The following is a 24087-nucleotide window of genomic DNA, read 5'->3' on the forward strand; positions in this document are numbered from 1 at the left end:
TGATAAGACCCGGTGATCAGTACTTACAAGACTCCCTAGGAGATTCCAATAAAATCCACAGTTGAAGTCCAATGAACTGCATCCTCATTACCTGAATAAATAGATTCAACAGATGCAAAATTCATATGGAAGATACATAGGAACCATGGAAAAGGATATAAAGTTTAAGCACGACAAGAGATTTATGCATTTCACCTGGATGCTTGGGTCATTGAGGAAAACCTCTCATACATTCATTATTAAGTACAAACGATTCCAGAATACTCCCCCAATTCAAGACCAATCAAAAGAAGCAACTTTCATATATGAAACAGGGAGTAAAATGAAAACCATAAGACTAAAAAAATAATGTGACCAAGGAAGGAGTATTGGTTGGTCTACATGTTTAGTTTTGCTGATTTTTCCAACTCACACTCCAGAAAGGATTGCACACACACTGGGATTAGATTAGTCTGCTGTAGAGTCTCCACAGGGTACTCTTGATGTCCCTGTTCCTCAGGCTGTAAATGAAGGGGTTCAGCATGGGAGTGACTATGGTGCACATGACTGAGGCCACCACATCCTTCCAGGGGGAAGATGACAATGTTGATCCAAGGTAAACTCCAAAACCTGTTCCATAAAATAAGCAAACCACTGATAGGTGAGAGCCACAGGTGGAGAAGACTTTATATTTCCCACCTATTGATGGAACTCTAAGAATAGAGGAAATAATTTTATAGTAAGAGAAAAAGATCCCTGAGAAAGGGAGAAAACCAAAAATGGCACCAAAAACATACATGACTATGTTATTAAAGAAAGTGTCAGAACAGGCAAGGCTGAGGAGTTGAGAAGGGCCACAGAAGAAATTAGAAATTTCCACATCCTTGAAGCAGGTAAGTTGTAACACAATCAAATTGTGCAGCTGGGAGTCCAAAACGCTAATTAAAAAAGACACCAAAACTAAGAAGCCACATAAGTGTGGGTTCATGATGACTGAGTAGTGCAGAGGGTGACAGATGGCCACAAATCGGTCATATGCCATTGCAGTCAGAAGCATATCATCCATACATGCAAAAAGGATAAAAAAAGACATCTGAGTCAGGCAGCCCCCATAGGAGATGACTCTGCTGTGAGTTTGGATGTCCACAATCATCTTGGAGACAGTGGTGGAGATGAAACCAATGTCAACCAAGGACATGTTGGAGAGGAAGAAGTACATGGGGGTGTGGAGGTGGGAGTCAGAGCTGACAGCCAGGATGATGAGCAGGTTCCCCAACACAGTGACCAGGTACATCAACAGGAACAGCCCAAAGAGCACAGGCTTCAGTTCTGGATCATCTGAGAGTCCCAGGAGGAAGAATTCTGAGACACGTGTTAGATTTTGTGGTTCTGTGTAGCCTGGACACCTGTTGAAAAAGAAAGGAGGCTTGGAAAAAACGAAACAAGTAATTGGACACCCAGCACCGTGTCCATATTTTGGATTCAAGCAAGTCACTTGTGAGGTTATATACCCCAGTATCTTCAGCAATATTTCTCTGTGTGACAAATCTTATCTTAGAACTGTTTCTTCATTGATTTCTGTGTTATTCATCTCTTTCTATACACGCTTGCTTTAGAGAAACTCAACTGAAGAGTACTAGAGGAGCAAGATCATTAGAGATAATAAACCCATGATCACAGTGTGGAAATTAATAAAAGAAACCTAAACTAAATTGAAGTCAAGAAGGCCTGTAAGGGGAGCTCTCACACCCTATCACACATGGTCAATTAAACCAAACTGGAAGAGATGTAAGCTTGCATCTTGGACAGGAGGTCAAACTGCTTTATGACGAAGGAAGATTTCTCTCCACACCTGGCAACAGCCCACCCAATGAGAAATGTCACAGCTTAGCCAGTAAGGAGCTGTTGTCACGATAGATTGTTATTTCCCCCAATAGACTTTCATTTGCATCTTCCCTTCCCCCCATCCCATTTTACTCTATAAAAGCAGCTCCTCCTTTTTTTTTTCCCCCAGATTTTCCTATGGTTCACCATAGCATGCATATCTCAAATTGGAATACTCTTGGCTATTCTTAAACTCATTTTGAGGGTAAAATAACAGGTGAATTTGCTTTTTAAGTTGACAATGGTAAAATACAGCCTAGTTCTTTAAGAAAAAATATAGAATAAGAAATGCCCTTCCCCTTTCAAGAAAAAAAAAATCATTTAAATTTAAAGCAATTAACAAGTAGTTAAACATCCCTTATTTTATTAAACTACAATGCTAGATATTCCCTTCACTTAGAATATTTATAAAACACTATATAAAAGGCAAGGACTGAGTAATCTGGATTCTAAATTAAAGTTGAATGTCCATAATCAGAAAATAATGTATTTGATAGTTATCTTCATGAATTTTATCATTCTTGGTTTGCTGTCTTCCCTCCTTCATGGAAATAAGTGATTACTCAAATATGAGGGTTCTCTTTTAAAAGTCATTTAGTATATAATTCCTGTCTTTGGCTTTGGTGGACTTCAAATTTTGGCAAATAGGTTTAGTTAAGTGCCTATAATCATACAGCATTGATGACTACGAAGATGCTGTTAGTATACAGAGCATCTTTCGATGACTAAACGATAATGAAATTTAAGAAACTCTTGAAATTTTTTATTTTATACAGGATTATTTGTATCAACCCCATACAATACCAGTAAAAGGTACAGTGTATGAGACCACTGTTGACTGTTTTTGGACACTATTCTGTAGTGGCCTGATAATATTGCTTCATTGTTTTTTGTTTTTTTTCCAGCTTTAGTGAGGTATGATTGACAAATAAAAATTGTATATATTTAAGTTGTACAGCATGAAGGTTTTTTTTAAGATGTACAATGTGATGATTTAATATACATATTAAATGATTATCACAACCAAATTAATTAACGCATCCATCACCTCACATACTTACCATTTTTTGTGTGTGGAGAGAGCACTTAAGATCTACTCTCATAGCCGATTTCAAGTATTCAATACAGTATTATTAACTCAAGTCGCCATTCCATACATTAGATCCCCAAAACTTATTCATCTTACATCTTAGAGTTTGTATCCTTTGACCAACATCACCCACCCACTCCCCAGCCCCTGACAAGCACAGTTCTACACCTTGGCTCTATGAGTTCGATTTTCTGATATTCCACATATAAATGAGATCGTGCAGTATTTTTTTCTATGTCTGGCATGTTCATGCCCTCATGAGCATAAGGGCCTCCAGGTCCATCCATGTTGTCACAAATGGCAAGATTTCCTTCTTTTTATGGCTTAGTAATATTCCAGTGTGTGTGTGTGTGTGTGTCTGTGTGTGTATCTCAATCATATCTTCTTTGTCCATTCATCTGTCAACAGACACTTTGGTTCTTTTTATCTCTTGGCTGTTGTGAACAATACTGCAATGATCGTGGGAGTGCAGATATCCCTTTGAGATACTGATTGCATTTCCTTCAGATATACACCCAGAAGTGAGATTGCTGAATCCTATGGTAGTTCCATTTTAATTAGTAATAATTTTTAACTTTTTGAGGAACCTCCATACTGTTTTCCATATTGGCTATACCAATATTCATTCCCTCCAACAGTGTACCCTTTCTCCACATCCTCATCAACACTTCTTTCTTCTGTTTTTTTGATCATAGCCATTCTAACAGGTGTGAGGTGACATCTCATTGTGATTTTGATTTGCATTTCCCTGATGATTAGTTATGTTCAGCACCTTTTCTGATACTTGTTGGTCTGATCTTATGCCCTCTTATTTACAGTTGAGGAGTTTAGTATGAGGGGAGGCCCCACGGTTAGGTTTAAGACCTAGTGTTCTCATGTCTAGTTAACAGATTTTCATTTAATCCTTCCTGATACAGAGATTGCAATTCTCTTACCTCAGCTACCTGAAGATAATTCAGCTTTATTATTTTGGCAGGTCACACTATGATTTAATTGAGAAAAATGTGAAATAGAATAATATAAATTCTTCTGGGCATTTCCTCATCTGTAAAATTGGGATAATAATTGAACCTACCTTATAGCAATACTGTAAGAAAGTTTTAAAAAATCATTTAAATTGTTTGGGCCAGTAATTCTCAGGTCCACTTGATTGATATATTTACTTGTGGTTATTTTAAAAGATACAGACACCCTGGCCTCACCTAGAACCAATTTATTCAGGATCTCTACACAGGAGGTTTTGGTCATCCTAATATGCAGCTGGGATTGAGACACATTGCTTTAGAATATTGCCCAACACTTAGAAAATGCTACGTTAATATTACCTATCATTGCTATCATCAGTACCCACTATCTATATTAAAATATAAACATTTAATAATACTTGCTTCAGATTTCATGTTTTATAGAGGATTTGAAACGTTACTGATAATATTTGACTTTTCTTGGTATCTTAGCTTGATTTCATTCTTTTGCATACCTATCCCCAAAGGCAACCAGTGTCGTAAATTTGATGAGTATATTTTCCTGTCAATGTTTCCATAACATCAATATTGGTTTATGTATCCCTAAACAATTTTCTTAAAAGGTTACCTAAACAGTGTACTACACATGTAGCCTCTGAATTGTACTTGTTTACCACAGCATGGTATTTAATTCTTTTTGTGAAGGACATGCAACTACTTCAAACATTTTACTGATGCACATTACTACATGAGGGAAGATATCATTTTATTCAGTTTATAAGTTTATATTTACATATTATAATATAAATTCAACAAATTAAAAATATATATTTATAATGTAAATGTATTTATAATTTAATTTATTTTATTTATGTTAATAAATATTTATTTTACAAATATATTTTATATTTATATTATATTATTATTTATATCAGTTTCTCCTTACAACAATCTTATGGAAATTCTTGCACCTCTCTCCATATCACACAAGTGAGGATTTGTATATAGTAAGTGAGAGGTGATTAGTTGTTCAACTTCTAACAATCAGTGCATGTTCAATTTTACTAATAATTGCCTATGTCTGTTGTCTCATTACAGAAGCACTTTCTATCAACTACATCCTCTTATTCTTAAGGTATATATTTGAAAATATCCTTGAAGTCTGTCTTGTGATGATTATTCCATGATAAAAATTTCACCTTGTGCAGAAAATATTTTCAATGTTAGTTTTCAAAACCGACGGTAAAGTGCATGAATATTCATAGAAAACCCTATAATCCACCATGTTAATGCCATTATTGCCACTATAAAACACTGGCTCATTCCCATAATTCAGAAGTGGACTCACTGAACCAAAAGAGTATGAATCAATTCTTCTGTCTCTGTTTGCTCATTGGTACTACAGTTGGTTTGAAAAGAAATACTCATTAGCTACAGTGGAGGTGACAGAGACCTGGTGCAAGAATAAAGAGACTGTGTTTAAGTCCCGAATCTTTCATTTGCAATATGTGGAGTGTGTGTAAATCTCTCAACCTCTCTGTGCTTCTGCTCCTTCTTGGAAATGGAGAGTCTAACACCCATCTCTGGAACGTGTGTGGCACCTAAGGGAAACTTAATAAATATGTACTCAATTTTTTTAATAAAAATTTCAATCATTATTGGAATAGAGTGTTTAGTAATGAAATACCATCCCCCCAAATTAATGATGTTTTATGGATTATATGGCAGAGAGGTCAAAGCCTTTCCTGTCTCAGCACAATGGAGCAGGGAATGACATGAAATACTAAAATGTGTCTCAGCACATGCAGTAAGATTTACTGCCTCCTTTGTTTCTGCTTCTTTTTTTTCATATTTATGAAAATCCATGCAATGGTTTTCTAATAATTGAATGCTACAGATGCTATTTTAAATGGAAAATAATAGGTCCCATAGAAAGTTCATGATATAGACACAAATAAGTACTATTTTATCTTGTCTCTAGTCCTATGGGACATTGCTGAAAAGGATGGAAACACTGGCATAAAATGGGCAAATGTGTGTAAACCATATTGCCCACACATTATTTCTATGAACAATGCAAGGGTCTATTCAATACTTAACAGAGACCATTTTGTTTTCAATGCATCCTCTGTGCCAGAAAGATAGAGGATCTGAGGAATCAGAAACAAATGAGAGTCAGTCATTTCTCTCCAAATACTAATGATGTACTAGTATAAACAAAAATAAAATGTCCTGTCCGGGATGTAGGAAAACCAAACTTCAGGTCACCAAATATTTGAGTCAAGTAAGATGAGAATTAGGAATCATTATCATTATTAGGAATAAAATATCTAAAGTTTATTTTGCCCTTACTTTATGCATTCATCACATATTTATTGCAGAGAGGGCATCCATTAATTGTTTAATCCTTATTCGGTGGAGCTGTATCAACTAGGAAACAACTCAGATGACAACCTTAAGTCCCAGAGATACTAAGAACTTGCCTCGTAGCACACTAATAATAAGTAAAGCAGACAGGATTCAAAAGTAAATTGTTCATCTCTGAGTCCCATGTACTTAACTTCTTTGTTTCCAGAATTTCTGAAAGTTTTAAGCAGAGGAACAGAGGTAATAACCACAGGTAAATCTGAGATACATTTTTTAACTGTTTCAGTTTCCTGAGTATGAATGGACCCCAAGACACTGACTTTATGTCTCCTTCTGTGATTGAGTAGGCTGATTATAAGAATGGAGGGGGAAGTAGACAGTTGAAGTGAAATCCAAGGGCAGGGGAAAGAGAGAGAGATCTCTGAATTATTATGAGCCAACTCTCTATGATCATTGCCTGTGATCTCAGCCATCCTTCCTATAGTTGATGCAGCAAGTGTTACCTACTGCTCTCCACTGTGGTCTACCAGAAACCCGTAAAGGGAAGAGCATAGTGAGCAGGTAGTCGCTGCCAGGACTGACAGGGAATTCAAATGACAGTTTGGGTTGGCAAAGGAGAAGACTGGCCAGATGCGTTGAGTCTGCAGTCAGACTGTCCAGATTGAAACATGGTTGCAACTCTTTCTAACTCATGACCTAGTAAAATTACATAAGATGCTGTACTCCTTTCCTCTTACATAAAACAATAATAATGTGTGCATTTATAATTAGGGAGATATTATGCAGATGAAATCAAACAAGATACATAAAACACATACCGCAGTGCCCAGCACTTAGGAAGCCCTCAATAGACATGATGTTTTGGTTAATGTCATCCTCCTCCTCCTCATCCTCATCCTTACCTTCGTGATGATTTTGAAGTGTTAGGGGAAAGTTCAGAGAGACCCATTTGCTGCTATGATGGGGGAGATGCCAACCAGAGCCAGAAGCAGTGAGGGTGGAAGCAGAACTCTGAATTAGAGTTCACACCCCCACCAGAACCAAGAACGTAAACTTCATAGGTATCTGATCTGAAATTTCATACATTGGTGCCCTGCCATCTGTCTAATGCAACTGTTGTGTTTGCCTTCTTGAGGAGGAAATATTGCTCCCAACAGTCCCTCTTCCAATCACCATCTCCCACAGCACTTACTGGGCTGGGCTGCATCTCTGCTGGAGCATGACCAAGGAGTATAGATTCTCTGCCCCTCTCCAGCCTGGTGTGTGATGAAGTCTCAGGGTCCCTTCTCAGTTCTGGCAGGAAGACAGACTCAGGCTGGGACCTTCTTATGCAGACGCCCACGAAGGGAGGAGACACAGGCACAGAGGCATGACACTAGAACTGGCAAATTAAAGGACTGGAGTCCTTTATTTTTTCATTTACGATGTACGACCAATTATTTACACATGTATGACCTTGGGGGCTCAGTGCACAAAGCTCATAACTTGCCAGTTGGCCAATGTTATCCCAATCTCTGAGGACTTGCTAACATTAATGGAAGAGGAATAGGAGACAAGTGAATGTCCTTAGAAGGGTCCGAGTGCTTCCTCTCCTCAGGAGGAAGTTCACCTGGACTCCTTGCTTCTTACTTCCAAGTTGCAGGATCTTAACATAAAATTCAGACTTTTTTTCAATGTAACAGCTCAGTGTGTGATTTTCATATCTGTAAATCCATTGTATTAATGATTTAGGTCTTCTATACCAAGAATGTGATACTATTTCCATTTTCTCAGTTATTATTTGTCTCTAAAGATAAAGTGTTATTTCATTTCCTTAGCTCTTGCTTGAGTTGGCATTTTATATGTTGGAGATTTACAGGAATTTTTTTTCTAATTTGAATGAGACTTCAATTCTAAATTTTTTATCTAATTGAAATACATTGACATATTACAAAACTATTGATTTTTACATATTCATTTGGCAACTGGTACTTTACTTAAACTCTTCAGAGGACCTCTTAGAAAGTTGCGATCAAGGCGTTGGCTAGGGGTACAGTTATCCCAAGGCTTGACTAGCTGAGGACTACTTTAAACCTCACTCAAGGGCAGGAGGTGGGATTCATGTGTTTGCAGGCTGTTGGTGAGAGAATTCCCTCAGCTCCTTGACACAGGACCTCTTGATGGGGCAGCTCACAACATGGCAGTTGGGTCTCATCAACATGAACAATGGAGAGACCAAGGGAGAGGCAGCAAGAAGAAAAATAGATTTTTTTTTCACTCTATTCCCAGAAGTGACTTCCCAACATTTCTTCCACATTCTCATTGTTAGAAGTGTCACTATGTCCATGTCACACATAATGTGAAGGAAATACACAAGGGCATGAAAAAGAGGAGTCAGGGATCATTGGGAACGTCTTAGATACTGCCCACCACACAGGCTTCATCCTCTAAAAGGACTTTGTGCTCCAAGCACTTCAAGATTCAGGTCATGTATACATACGTATATGTGTATACACACACACACACACACACACACACACACAATGGAATATTATTCAGCCATAAAAAAGAAAGAGATCCTGCTATGACATGGTTGGATCTTGAGAGCATCATGCTAAGGGAAATAAATCATATAGAGAAAGACAAATACTGTACAATCTCGCTTAAATGTGGAATCTAAAAACATTGAACTTATAGAAACAGAGTAGATTGGTAGTGGCTGAGGGTGGTTGAAATGGGAAGATATTGGTCAAAGGGTACAAAGTTTCAGTTATAAGATGGATAAGTTCTGGGGATCTAATGTACATCATGGTGAGTATAGTTAACAATAGTGTGTTGTGTACTTGAAAGTTTCTATGAGAGTAGAGTTAATGTTCTCACCATAACTACAACAACAACAAAATGGTAGTTATATGAGGTAAAGGATGTGTTAACTAATCTTATTTTTTAAACATTTTGAAATACATATGTGTATCAAAACGTCATATTGGGACATCTTAAAATTACACAATGCTATCTGTCAATTATGTCTCAGTAATGCTGGAAAAAAACTGAAAAAGTAAACAAACAAACAAAAATGCTCTACTTTTGTTTGCAAACAAGGTGCATCTACCTCCAGAATAATGTCTGTTGTCCTATTCACCACTGCTCCAGAAGTACTAACGGAATGATAAAATAGCCAGAAAAGAGTACTTAAAAATAGTACAGAAAAGAGTACTGACTTATTTGGTCAGCAAAGGCTGCCTTGTAAGATAAGTTGAAATGTAAGTCTACCAACTTGTTTACTAGTCATCTGGAAGAAATGTTTAATTAAATAATTTTCACATTGTTTCTATCAATTAAATTTAACCCAACTTGTGATGCAAGTGTATTTACTCCCATTTTACCAATTGTGTGCATTATGGAAAGGCATTTCATGCGTGTTGTAAAAAATCTAGGATTAGTACTCAGGTGTGTATTTTCTATTACAATGTTTTTGGATTTAAAATTTCCTGTATTCATTTGTCTTCGTGAATTTTAAGATGATGTGAGATAAAAACAAGAGGTAGTAAATTTAATAGAACATAAACTGGAAATGAAAAGACACACTCAAAAAAGCAACATTACTTTAGCATTTACCAAGGTTCTTTGGCTATCGTTTAGGTTTGCATACGTGGATATGCAAATATAATATTTTTGTAATTTTTATTGAATGAAATCTCCTCCCACTAACTGGCATGAATTGAATTCATCTTCTGTAAAGTGCATTCTTTTCTCTAATATTAAAGTTTCTCATCAGTGTAGTTGGTAGGTGATTTTCCTTAAAGGCAAAAAAAAATTAAACTAGTTATGGACAGCTTTTCAGAGAATTAAGACTACTGCCAGAAAAATGATGTGTGACGTCTCTAAGGAGAGATGGATACCCATCTGGTGGAACTCAAAAGGAGCCCAAAGCCTGAGTTATCATGACAGAAGAGATAATAATAGTGAAGTCCTAACCAGGCTGTTACTGGAAAGAGCTCCACTTTCCTGACAACATGGTCCTTTATCATCCTGGAATAATGTAAAAAAGACAAATTTATTGCAATAACTTGAGTGACAATGATCCTCAAGCACCGTGAGAGCCACATAGCACCTGGAAACATGATATCACCACCTATTTTCCAGTTGTGTACCCATGACCAAGACATAGCATTTACCTGGGCACATTTTGCAATCTTCCAAATGCAGACACCTCACAACACACCTTTATACCCCATGTTACAATATCAGTCATGGTTCAGTCAAGAAAAGAGACCCAATTAGTCATTTTAATTAAGAGAATTTAATATAAAGAATTGTCTAAGTAGTTATTGAAGGCAGAAAGGCAAAAAAAGAATGAAGTGGTAATACAGTAATCATAATGTAGGAAGAAGCTACCACATCAAGGGATTGAGGGGTGAAAAGAGAAAAGTTGAGCTTTTAGGGCATGGTGAGTTTTACTGATCACTATTGAAAGTATGTAAAGTGAACATAAGATGGGAAATACAGCAGTGATTTCAAGAGTCCCGCCCCAGCATCACAAAGCAACGAATAGAAGTGTGAGTTTGGAGCAGAGGAACAATAACTTCGTAACCAGCACATGTGCCCAGCTGTATGGTGTAGAGAGAGAAGATATTTGAAGAAACATTGTCAGGAATAATAGAGAAAACACATTGCCTATTGCTACAGTAGATTTTTTGTATCTTTCCTTTTGAAGCTCTGATCTCTTTAGGATCTTTGGCATTTGCCCATGAGCAGTTAGGACCCAAGATATACAGATCATCTTTGAATGAAAGATCGGACTTAGATCAGCAGTTCTCAATGTTGGCTGCACACTAGAACCACCTGAGGGTTTTTAAAAATCCTCATGCTCAGGCCACTTCCCAGTCCAATTAAATCAGAATCTTTCATGGTGAGACCCAGTTATCTGTATTATTAGCTTCCCAGACTATTTCAATAAAAGGCAAGGTTGAGAACCAGCAACATGCATCCTCACACATAACCTGCAAAAGCAGATTTGATAAATGAGAAATTTGTATGGAAAATACACAAGAGCTGTGGGAACGATATAACTTTTAAATATACAAAAAGAGAGTTGTTCACCTTTCTGTGATGCCTGGGTCATCAATGATAAACTACAGAAGGCTCCATAGGTATAACAGGATTTAGTCATGTGGTGATTATGATATACAAAGGACCCCGTAATACACCCCAGTCCCACTAACATACCAAAAGAAGCAGTATTCAGATATTGCAAATGGAGAGAAGTGAAAGCCATGAGAGCTACAAAACAGTGTGATGAGAGAGGTAGGATTTGCAAATCTAGATGTTTAATTTTGCTGCGTTTCCCAACTTTCACTCCAAATTGATGGCACAGGTACTGATATTAGGTTGTTTTGCTGAGGAGCCTCCACATGGCTCTTTTGATGTCTCTGTTCCTTAGACTGTAGTTGAGGGAGTTCAGCATGGGGGTGACCACAGTGTGCACCACCAAGGCCACTGCATCTTTCCTGGGAGAAAGTGAGACACCAGAACTGATGTAAACTCCAAGGCCTGTGTCATAAAATAAGCAAACAACAGACAGGTGTGAGCCACAGGTGGCGAAGGCTTTATACTTCCTACTTGATGAGGGAACTCTCAAAATGGAGGAAACAATTTTGTAGTAAGAGAAAAAGACCCCTGAGGTAGGAAGGAAACAAGTGATGGCACTAACATAATACATGTATGTTATTGGTGTCAGAACAGGCAAGGTTAAGGAGCTGAGAAGGATCATGGTAGAAAGAGAAATTTCCATATTCTTTGAAGTAGGTAAGTTGTAACATGATTAAATTGTGCAGCTGGGAGATGAAAAGGCTAATTAAAAGTGACACCAAAACCAACAAGCCACAGAGGTGTGGGTTCATGATGACTGAGTAGTGCAGGGGGTAACAGATGGCTACAAACCAGTCATAGGCCATGGCAGTCAGGAGGAGACTATCCAGACATCCAAAAAGCATAAAAAAAGACATCTGAGTCAGGCAGCCCACATAGGAGATGACTCTGCTGTGAGTTTGGATGCCCACAATCATCTTGGGGATGGTGGTGGAGGTGAAACCTGTGTCAGCCAAGGACAGGTTGGAGAGGAAGAAGTACAAGGGGGTGTGGAGGTGGGAGTCAGAGCTGATCACCAGGATGATGAGCAGGTTCCCCAACATGGTGACCAGGTACATGGACAGGAACAGCCCAAAGAGCACAGGCTGCAGTTCTGGATCATCTGAGAGACCCATAAGGAAGAATTCTGAGACGTGTATTAGATTCTGTGGTTCTGTGTAGCTTGGACACTTTTTGAACAAGAAAACAGGGTAGGAAAAAAAGGAAACAAGATGGAAACCCAGCTCTGTGTCCATATTGTAGATTTAAGCAATTCACTTGTGAGGTTGTACAGCCCAGTATCTTCGCAATATTTCTCAGCATCTCAAACCCAATTTTCTTAGAACTTTTCCTCATAGGTTTCTGTTATTCATCTTTTCTGTACACACTTACTTTAGAGATTCTCATCTGAAGAATGTTATAGGAACAAAGACGTTTAGAGATAGCAAATCCATGAACATCATAAAATACAGCCTACTCTTCTAAAGAAATACAAGAAATATCCTTCTCCCTCCAACAACAAAAAAATCATGCTAATTAAATGACCCTTAGAAGCAACTTTATTTTATTCAGATACAGTGCAAGAAATTCCCTTTATTTGGAATGTTGATAAACTGTATAATTGCTAGAATTAGATTATCTGGATTCTAAAAATTAAAGTCAAATGTTCATAATCAGAAAGCCTTTTTATTGTGTACAAGTTATCTTCCTGGGTTTTCATCATTCTTTCGTTTTCTGATTTCTCACCTCCATGGAAATATGTGTTCACCCATACATTTATGTTGTCTTTTAAAAGTGTTTTCAAATATAACTCCTAACCTTGGCCTGGTAGACTTCAAACATTGATAAACATGTTTTGGTAAATGCACAAAATAATAAAGCATCATTGACCCCATAAGTGGCATTAATGTACAGTATACCTCACAATTTTAAAAACAGTTAAATTTTTTGAAAAAGTTTCTTCCAAGTTCTCATCTTATGCAGGATTATATACCAACCCTACATAAAATTTGGGAAACATCTGATATTTGATGTGACTTTTTTTTGATCTCCATTTAGTAGTGACTTGGTAAAGTGCTTACATGTATTTCTAATCCTAAACATTAGAAGACTGTGTTCTCATCAAGTCCAACTCTCTTATTTACAATTGAAGAATGTAGGACCATGCATGGCCCCCAAACCAGGTCTGAAACCCACAATTCTTATGCCTACCTCACTTCAATCTGTACTGAAACAAGGAGGATTCTCCTTAAATCAATTCTCATTATATACAATTCTCCTTAAATCAACTCCCTGAAGGCAACTCTGACTTTCATTCTCCTTGACAGGTCACACTATGAGTTAATTTGGGGGAAAATGAAAAAGAGAAAATAACAGAAATGGACATATCAAACACCTGGGGAGTTTCCCTGTTGGTAAAACGGAGATAATAATTGAATTTACCTTACAAGGTTGTTTTAACAAATTAAATTAAACAAAACAAAGTGGTCTACCCATGGTTTTCAATACTAGTTGATTATTGTGTTTACCTGTGGCTATTGTAAAATGTACCAGTGCCCTGGCCACAGCCTGGAACAAACTAAATAATAATCTCTACACATACGTTTCTTAATGGTCTCAACGTAAAGCCAGAGGCAAGAACAAGGCCTTAGAATATTGCCGGGCACTTAGAAAACGTCCAGTTAGTATTACCCATTATTAGGATAATTAATACCCAACATCTATATTAAAAATATAACATTTAATAATATTTGCTTCTAAACTTAAATTTTATGGGGATTTGAAATATTACCAATCAAATTTGAGTTTTCTTTAAATTCCTGTGTGATTCCATTGCCCTATACACCTGTCCCTGAAAACAATCACTGTCATTAATTTAGTGGGTATATTTTTTGTCAGTGTTTCCATCATGTTAGTATTTATTTATGTATTTATTAAGGATTTTCTTGGAAATTTACTGAAATAGCATATTACTAGACATATTGCATCTAAAATGTCCTTGTTTACTGCAACATAGTGTTTAATACTAGATATAATACTTTAACTGATACATAGTATTACCTGAGGGATGAACTTCATTTTATTTGCCATTTCCTTATTTAGCAATCACATGAAAGATCTTTTGCCTCTCTCTATGTCATACAGGTGAGAATTTCTATATGATATGTGCATGGAGGACAGTTGTTTATGTTGTAAAAATCAATGCCAGTTCGATTTTACTATTTATTGCCTACACTTCTTTTTCCAATAGAAAAATCATTTGCTATAAACTACACACTATTATTAAGGCATAGAATCAGAAATATTCTCACGTATCTAATAATAGTTATTCCGTGACAGCTTCATGTGAAAATTCACATCTTATATAGGGAATAATATTTCCAGATTTCAGATTTTCAAACTGGGCTGTAAAGTGCATTACTATTAATAGAAAATCCTATGAGCCACCATATTAGTGCTGTAAGCGCCCCTAAAACCGCTGGTTCATTACCCTAATTCACAGAAGTGTGTGTAAATATCTCAACCTCTCTGTGCTAGTGTTCCTGATCAGGAAATGAAAAGATAATAGACATTTCCAGAGATGTGGCATCCAAGGAAAATGGAAATTCAGAAATATTTGGTTGCTGTTTTGTAACTGGAATTTGAATCATCATTGGAACAGTGGGTTTATTGATGAAATGAACCCTAAGAAAGTTTTAATAATCTTTTATTTGATGATACGGAAGAGAATCTGAAGGCTCTCTTGTTTCAGGGCCCTAGAAATCCTAAAAACGTGTCTCAGCCCACACAATAAAATGTACCATCCTGTTCTCACTCTGCCTCTTCTTTTTCATATTTACGAAAACCACTGTGATGGTTTCTGAATAATTGAATGCTATAGAAAGTATTAAATGGAAAATAATGGATTCTACTGAACATCTACGACATACACACAAACAAGCGCCAATTTATCTTGTCTCCTGTCCTATGGGACGTCCCTGAAAGGGATGAAGGCACAGGCAAGAAAGCATCACTGTGTGTGAACCATACTGACTGTGTTCTGTTTCTTGAAGCAGAAAAGGGTCTATTCAACATTTAACGTATTTTGGGGTTTTCTATTGTAGTTGTTACCTACTCTGTGCCAAAGGTGATATAAGTTCTGGGAAATTGGAAATGAATGTGACTCAGTCATTTCCTTCCAACTGCTTAGTATCTATCCATATAGGGGCAAAAATAAAATGTTTTGTCAAGTATCCATTGAAAACCAAACCATCAGACCAAAAGATATTTTGGTTGAATTATATAAATGAAGCTTAGTGTTATTAATAATAATACCAATATTTAAATATTTTGCCCTTGTATGTATCCATCACATATTTAATCACAAAGGTAGTGTTCACTATCTATTGAGTCCTTACTCAATGGAGTGCTATCAACTAGGAATCAACTCAGATGACAATGTTGAGGCTCAGAGATACTAAGAACTTGCTCCATGTCACTACATAATAAGTAGAGCAGGTAGGACTTGAAATTACATTATGGATCTCTGTAGCACATGCAGTTATCATCTTCATTCTGTTAAAATTCAGAAAGTTTAAGGCACAGATACATAGGTCTTAACCAATGACGCTTCTATTGTACATTTTTCAACAGTTTCTGGTTTCCTGCCTATGGATGGACCTGAGACACTGATATTATGTCTCTCTTTGAAATAGAAAAGTGGTAAATTACAAAATGGAGGAGGAAGTAGACAGCTGAGGCAAAACCCAGGTGCAGAGGCAAGAGACACATCTGCCCTAAATTGTCATGATCCAGCTCTTTCTGTGATCCCTGCCTGTCATCTCAGCCATCCTTCCTATAGTTGATGCAGCAAGTGCCACCCACTGCTCTCCACTTTGGTCTACCAGTAACCTCCAAGGAGAAGAGCACAGGGAACAGAGGGTGTCTGTGTGGAATGACTAGAGAAGTGACATGGCTGGTTGGGTTGGCAGGGGGAGAATTCTGGCCAGGGTCAGACTGTATGATTGAAACATGGTTTCATCCCATTCTATCCCAGATCAAGTTACATTAAAAGTCTATAATCCTTTCCTCATCTGTAAAAGAATCATAACGTGTGCACATATATCTTAGGGGTAACCATGCAGATGAAAAGAAACCAGCTACCTGGAGCACTTAGACCAGATCCCAGCATGTGGGAATATTTAATAAATATTGATGATATCATGTACATGATCATCTGGCATCATTCTCTCACTCATCTTTATCATCACCTTCATGATCATTTTGGAGTGCTTAGGGGACAGTTTAGAGGGACTCATTTCCTACTCTTGTGAGAAAGATGCCTAGAGGAGCTAGAAACAGTGCGGGTGGAAAGCAGAACTCTGAATGAGAGTTCTCAGATCCCCACCAGAACCAAGGCATTAACTTCATAGGCCTCTGAGCTGAAACTGCATATTGGTGCCCTCCCATTTGGCTACTACGACTGCCCTACCTATCCTGATGATAAAGAAACAATACAATGAGACATCACCTCACTCCCTTCAGAATGGCTACAATTAACAAGACAGGAAATAACAAGTGTTAGAGAGGATGTGGAGAAAAGAGAACTCTCATATGCTGCTTGTGGGATTTCAAACTGGTGCAGCCACTATGGAAAACAGTGTGGAGATTCCTCAAAAAATTAAGAATAGAACTACCATACAATCCAGCTATTCCACTGCTGGATATTTATCCAAAGAACATGCAAACACGAATGCATAAAGATAAATGCACCCCTATGTTCATTGTAGCATTATTCAAAATAACCAAGACTTGGAAGCAACCTAGGTGCCCACAAGGGACAAATGGATAAAGAAGATGTGGTATATATATATACAATGGAATACTACAATACAATGGCCATTTGTGATAACATGGATGGACATTGAGGGTATTATGCAAAGTGAAATAAGTCAGAGGGAGAAGGTCAAATACCATATGATCTCGCTCATTAAGTAGTAGATAATAACAACAACAAACAAACACATAAAGACAGATTGGTTTGGTGGTTACCAGAGGGGAAGAGGGGAGGGAGGAGGGTGAAAGGGAGGGCACATGTGTGTGGTGATGGATTGTAATTAGTATTTGGGTGGTGAACATGAGAACATGATGTAATCCATGCAGAAATAGAAGTATAATGAGGTACACCTGAAATTTATATAATGTTACAAACCAATGTTACCACAAAAAACAACAACAACAAAAATGAGTAGAAATTTAACTAAAGAATAGGTTTGGGCAACATTCAAGAGACATTCAAGAAGGAGGCATATCAGGAAGATATATTGAACTTATGGCTGAGACATTAGAAACAAGGTTGGATATGTAGATGGAGGACAGATCATTGAGAGTCTAATTTGACATACTAAAGATTTTAAAAGCAATTAAGCACCAGAGCCATGCTGTAATCATATATACAATACGAGAATTTTAGGATTATCCTGCATGGGAGAAATTGGAGGCAAAGGGAACAGTTAGCATGTTGTGGAAATGTCCAGGGGAAGAGATGATGGGGACCTGACCTAAGCCAGTAGCAGTGAGATGGGTAGATTTTGGAAGAAAGTTGTATTAGTTACCTATTGCCACTGTAACAAATTGCCCTAAGTCTATGGCTTAAAATGACAGAAATCTGTTATCTTAAAATTCTGGAGTTCTGAAGTGTAAAATGTATAAGCAGATCTACTTTCCTTCTGAAGGCTCTAGAGGAGAATCTGCTTCCTTGCCTTTTCTAAATTCTAGCGGCCTCTTGCATTCATTGGCTCATGGTCCCTTTCTACATCTTCAAAGTCAACAGTATAGCATCTTCAATTCTTGCTCTAGCCCTCCTGCCTCCCATATTTATAAATATGCTTGTGATTACATTGAGCCCACCCAGATAATTAAAAATAATTTTCCCATCTCAAGATCCTTAACTTAATCACTTCTGTAAATTGCCTTTTGCCGTAAGGTAACATAGTCGCGGGTTCTGGAGATTATGACATGGATGTATTTGGGAAACTATTACTCAAATTACCATAAGAGATGTGTGTGAGTTAGAATTTGCCAACAATTGATTTTAAGGCCTTGAGCTGAGCAGGTGGGAGGTCTGTTATGGTCCTCCTTGTTGATTTTTATTGGGCATGATCATCTCACAGTTCTGGCTCGTGTGAATATAAGTCTGCACTAGCAGCCAGGTCTGCTTTGGTGGCAAGTGATAGAAGAGAATTTCCTGGTTCATCTGATCATGGCTGAGCAGAGGCTCAGCTGGACATTGGACACAGGGGCTCAAACACTTTGAGGATTTCCTTTGAGATTATCATCTTTATTTTCTCAGACATGGAAAGAGATAGGAAAACCAGCAGCTCACACAACTCACACTTCACATACTACTAAAGAGGAACTGCATCTATTTTAGCTCCTCATTGGTAAAAACAAAATCTCAAAAAAGGACTTTAATTGACAGTCATGTACTCTTTCCACCTTGGATCAATAAACTGTGGTCAGGAGACAATATCACTGGCAGCCCCTTCAAAATCACATTTGTTTTCAATTTATCAAGTCTATTTTTACTAAGTATTGACAATGTGTCAGTCATTATTTTAGGTTCAATTCTGCAGGATAAGAGGATCAGGAATGTGTTATGGGCAGGTGTTTTTTTATAAAGGATGATCTTAATAAACCTCATAAAACAGTTACATTTGTGAATACAGTGAATGACTTAGGTGAGTGCATATCTGGGGAAAGAGTGCCCTGGGGGAGGGTAAGGTTAATACAAAGACCCTGAGGCAGGAGGTAGCCTGGGGGAATGTGGCTGCAGTAGAGAGAGAGGGAGGGGGAGCATCATAGAAGAGGAAGACAGGTGTTGGGGGCTGATCACGTGAGGCTCTCTCTGTCATTGAAGTACTTTTGCTTTCATTTACTCTGAGTGATGTGGAGAGTCACTGCCGGGCATTGAGAAGACACATGACACCATTAGGTTTTTAAAAAACCATTTCTGGCTGCTGGGTTGAGAATGGACTGTAGGATGTGAGGAAATTTGCTTGGAAGTGACTCCAGCAAGCCAGGTGAGATATAGGAGGCTAAGACCCAAGGAGAATGTAGTGTAAGGGTTGAGAAGCAGTCAGTTGGGCTACATTTTGAAGGTACAGCCGAGAGGATTTGTTATCAGGCAGGATATGGGTGTGAGAGAAAGAGAGGAAACAAGAATGACTCTAGAGTCTGGGGCTTGAACAACTGAAAGAATGGAATTGTATCCATTGAGTCAGGGAGGACTGTGGGTGGAGAAAATTTGAGAAGGAAAGGGAACATCAGAAGTTCAAGTTTTGAGGGCCTGCCCCGTGGCTTAGCGGTTAAGTGCAAGCGCTCCGCTACTGGCAGCCTGGGTTCGGATCCCGGGCGCACACCGACGCACCGCTTCTCCGGCCATGCCGAGGCCGTGTCCCACATACAGCAACTAGAAGGATGTGCAACTATGACATACAGCTATCTGCTGCTTTTTTGGGGAAAAAAAGGAGGAGGATTAGCAATAGATGTTAGCTCAGAGCCGGTCTTCCTCAACAAAAAGAGGAGGATTGGTGTGGATGTTAGCTCAGGGCTGATCTTCCTCGAAAAAAAAAATGTATAAAAAAAAATTCAGGTTTTGAAGTGTCAAAAATGAGATATTCCAAACTGATAAATATTATATGGTTCCAATTATATGAGGTACCAAGTAGTCAAATACATAGATACAGAAAGTACAACAGTGGGTGCCAGAGGCTGGGGAAGAAAGGAAATAGGGAGTTAGTGTTTAATGTGTACAGAGTTTTAGTTTGGGAAAATGGAAAAGTTCTGGAAATGGATGGTGGTGATGGTTGCCAAACAATGTGAGTATGCTTAATGCCGAGTATATAGAATTTACACTTAAAAATGGTTAAACTGGTACATTATATGTTATATAAATTTAACCACAATAAAAAAGATGAAGTAGCACAAATAATGCAGAAAGATTGTGAGATCTTTCAGATAATATTTTCAGTATCATTATAAAATAAAGAGAAAGGTTGAGATTGTTTAGGTAAACATTTTAACATTAGTCTTCAACATGTTTTTCAGGATTTCTAACCCATGACAATATTGAGATTTTGGTCTATACAATTATTTGTTGTGAGGGGCTGTCCTGTGTATGGTAAGATTTTTAACTGATTCCTGTAGTCTATCCATTAGATACCAGCACTGACTTGTGATTATCAGATATGTCTCCAGACATTGCCAAATGACCTGTAGAGTGCAAAGTCAGCCTGATTGAGAACCACTGGAGTATAACAATTCCGTGGGTGCCAGAGTTGATGGTGGTAGCTTCAAAGAGATGGGGATAACAGGAAAAGCAACATTTTAGGGAGGATAAAACATCAGTTGAATCTTGGAAAGGTTGAGGTGAGGGCCGTACAGAACACCCTTTTGGGCTGTATCTCAGAGGTCAAATGTGTCAGTTTGGTGATCATGGGCATCACAGGTGGCAGCATAAATCAACTAATTGTACAGAGAAAGGGAAAACGTTCTGCTTAGAGAGTTGGGAGTTAGAAAGACAAGCTGATGCTGGGTTGACTCCTACCCATGATCCTTCTGTTCTCAGTTATAGGGCCCCGTTGGATATATGCTCTCATTGGACATGATACCACCCATCACAAAATTAGTCACCATTGTAATTAAATAATTATTTGTATAATTAATTTTTTTAATACCTGCCTCTTAAAATCTCCACCTGAACTTTGAATTCTATCCCTTCCTAACTTTTGGGAGAACTTGCACTGTCCCTTATCCTTTCTTTATCCTACATATTCCAATATCTGTATGCAATGTTATAATTTCCAAAGTCAAGGGAATGTTCCACATTCCCATTTCTTTCAATGAGAATGAAATTCTCTCATAGACCCATGCTCCATTTTAGGTATTGCACCAAACTTTTGGAGACTTTGGTCTATAATTGCAGCTACCATTTCCACTCTGCTCACTTTCTCTTCAACCAACTCATCCAGGGTCTTTCAACCTCTATCACAATTGATCTCCCTGAGGTCTTCAGTGGCCTCATATCAAAATTTTAAGGGATATATCCACTCTTAAAAATGCTTGGTTTTTCAATAGGAATGTCACTAATGGCTGCATTCTCCTTCTGAAAATAGGGACCTTCTCATGCATTTCATTTTTGTGACAAAGGCATTGTGAGAGTCAAGTCTATAGGGCTTCTTGTAACATTAACAAATCCCTCATGGAGAAACCCTTAATTTTGAAATTAGGTTGTGTGAAGGGGAGGCAAGAATTTGGACAGTATCTTAAGGACAGCTGGGAGACTTCTTTGAAGGAAGATGAAGAAACTTTTTTAATCTCCAGGAGAATGATCTTGTTGACTGCAAATGTTTGAAAGTACCTAATAAAGAAGAAATAATTGGAAGAAAGAAAATTGCCTCTCTCCGCAGCTATCTTCAGGGAAACAGAAGTGGCAGAAAGCTTTGTTTCTACTCTTCTTCTTCTACCCCAAGGAAGCTTGATTCTCTAAAGAGTAGAATGAAAATAGAACAATGTATTTAATGAGGCTCTCTGATTATTCAGCCCCCAAGGTCCTGGAAACTTTAAATAAGCTCTCAGTGTCCCCAAGGTAAACTATCTTGGGCCTCCCAGAGATATGGGTTATGAATTCCCTGCCTGGGGCATCTCCCTGTACTTTCTGTGGAAAAGTCAATGTAGGAGAAAGAGCCAGGGCCAAAAGGGGTTTCCATGATGCCATCTGAAAGAGCCAATGTATCCTAGCAAAGGCTGGGGGTGGGGTGGTGGAAGGGAGATGAAAATAGTGGAGGGGAAACTTTTATTGGATCAGAGTACTCAGAACACAAGTAAGTGTCTCTCAAAGTGTCTGCAGACCAGCAGCCTCAGCATCCCCTGGGAGCTTGTTGGACATGCAAAAAGTTGTTCTTCATCACAGATCTACTAAATCAGAGACTCCAGGATCAGGCTCAGCCATCTACATTTAATAAGCTATCCAGGTGGATCTTATGCATCGCTAAAATCTGAAAACAACAGTCCTAGGGCTTTGTTGAAATAGATGATGAAGGACCCATATGGCGTTGCATCTTCAGAGATTTGAGGACTTTCCACCTCCAAAATCTTATCTTCAAATAATGATACATTTGTCTTTGACTTTACAATGCTTTTGTCCTCTTTCTTTTCTCATCTTATGCATTTGTTTGAATTATCAGAATAAAATTAAATACTTATGGTTCATAGCAGTGTAGGGAAGGAAGAAATATTCCTCTACCCCTCAGTTTCTTCTGGCTTGTCTAACAATTAAATTGACATGAGACAGAATAACAGGAGAAAATCCAACAAATTTAATAACATGTATACATGAGAGAAACAGAGGAAAACTGAGTAACTCATGAAAATGCCTGAAGCTGTGACCTCAAATACCATCTTCAGCTAAAGAGAAATGAAGATGTTAGGGAGGTAGTGGTTTGAGACGTCAAAGAGGAAGAAGGCAATTTACACGGGGATGAAAAAACAAATGTTTGGTACACAAATGTTTGCTATACCTTGTAAAGACAGTGGGATATGGGGAGGACTTGGATCAAATGGACCTTGTTAGGGTCCTCCCTGTCTACCATTATAGTTATCTATGGTGGTAGCTCCTTCCTGAATCAGGCCTTCTGTCTTAAATCTTTCTAGGAGGTTAGGTGGAAGGTAAGATTTTCTTTCCAAATCTTTTTTTCTTAAAAATGATAAAGCCCAAGAGACACATTTTGAGGTGACAAATTCTAAACCCCACAGCAACAATTCTTGCATGTTCTTTAATTGTCATTTCTAAATGCTTACATATTCAATTGAATATTATCTCATATTGAAAAATCTGCATTACTTATCATTTGAGAGAGATATCCTTATTTTCCTACTTTGAGAGCCTGCATCTCCCCACACATACACACCATCATTTGCAGCAAAGGCTATTAAAAACTATCAAGTAGATTTTGATTCCTATTGAACTTGCCAGCTTTTGTATTGATATATTTATGCAATAAAGGAATGTAAATAAGTTTCCTAAAGTTGAAGCATATTTAAATTCCTGGGATGAGCGTTATTGACCCATGGTGTATTATTCTTTAACATATTGATAAAGACAGCCTTAAAAACAAACAAAAATACAAACTCATAGATACAGAGAACAAACTGGTGGTTACCAGAAGGAGTAGAGAAATAGGTGAAGGTGGCGAATAGGTACAAACTTCCTGTTATAAAATTAATAAGTCCTGGAGATGTAATGTACAGCATGTGATTGTAGTTAACAATACTGTATTGTATATTTGAAAGTTGCTAGGAGAATAGATCTTAAAATCTCTCATCACAAGAAAAAAAATTTGTTAACTACATAAGGTGATGGATGTTAAGTAGATTTATTGTGGTGACCATTTCCCAAAATATACAAATATCAAATCATCATGCTGTCTACCTGAAACTCATATAATGTTGCATGTCAATTATATCTCAACTTAAAAAATGATCCAAATGTCCCTAGGGATGGACTCTAGTGACTGCTGTGCTGCATTGCCCAGATTCTCCTTCAGGATTAAGGGCTTACTCATCAGTTGCTGGTAGTGCAGCCATGTGAGAGCCCTAAGCCCTTAGTCCTCAGCCCTCTTTGAGAATTGCCCTCAGCTAAAGGAAGCTGCCTCA

At 37.9% G+C, this 24087-nt stretch overlaps 2 protein-coding genes across 2 annotated transcripts; both read right to left on the bottom strand.

The window, feature by feature from the left end:
- Nucleotides 1-442: 442 nt before the first annotated feature.
- On the bottom strand, nucleotides 443-1273 carry LOC101390838 (olfactory receptor 7E24-like). Its single transcript, XM_004434173.3, has one exon. The coding sequence runs from the start codon at nucleotides 1271-1273 to the stop codon at nucleotides 443-445; it is 831 nt and encodes a 276-aa protein (XP_004434230.2).
- A 10299-nt stretch (nucleotides 1274-11572) lies between these two features.
- LOC106803913 (olfactory receptor 7E178-like) lies at nucleotides 11573-12545 on the bottom strand. The gene is given in 2 exon segments (XM_014796906.2): nucleotides 11573-11987; nucleotides 11989-12545. Coding segments are annotated over 2 exon segments (879 nt in total). The 5' UTR covers nucleotides 12531-12545; the 3' UTR covers nucleotides 11573-11650.
- Between the last annotated feature and the right edge of the window lie 11542 nt (nucleotides 12546-24087).

This window comes from Ceratotherium simum, chromosome 39 (assembly GCF_057802395.1).
Source record: "Ceratotherium simum simum isolate JZ-2026a chromosome 39, ASM5780239v1, whole genome shotgun sequence".
NCBI classification, from domain to species: domain Eukaryota; kingdom Metazoa; phylum Chordata; class Mammalia; order Perissodactyla; family Rhinocerotidae; genus Ceratotherium; species Ceratotherium simum.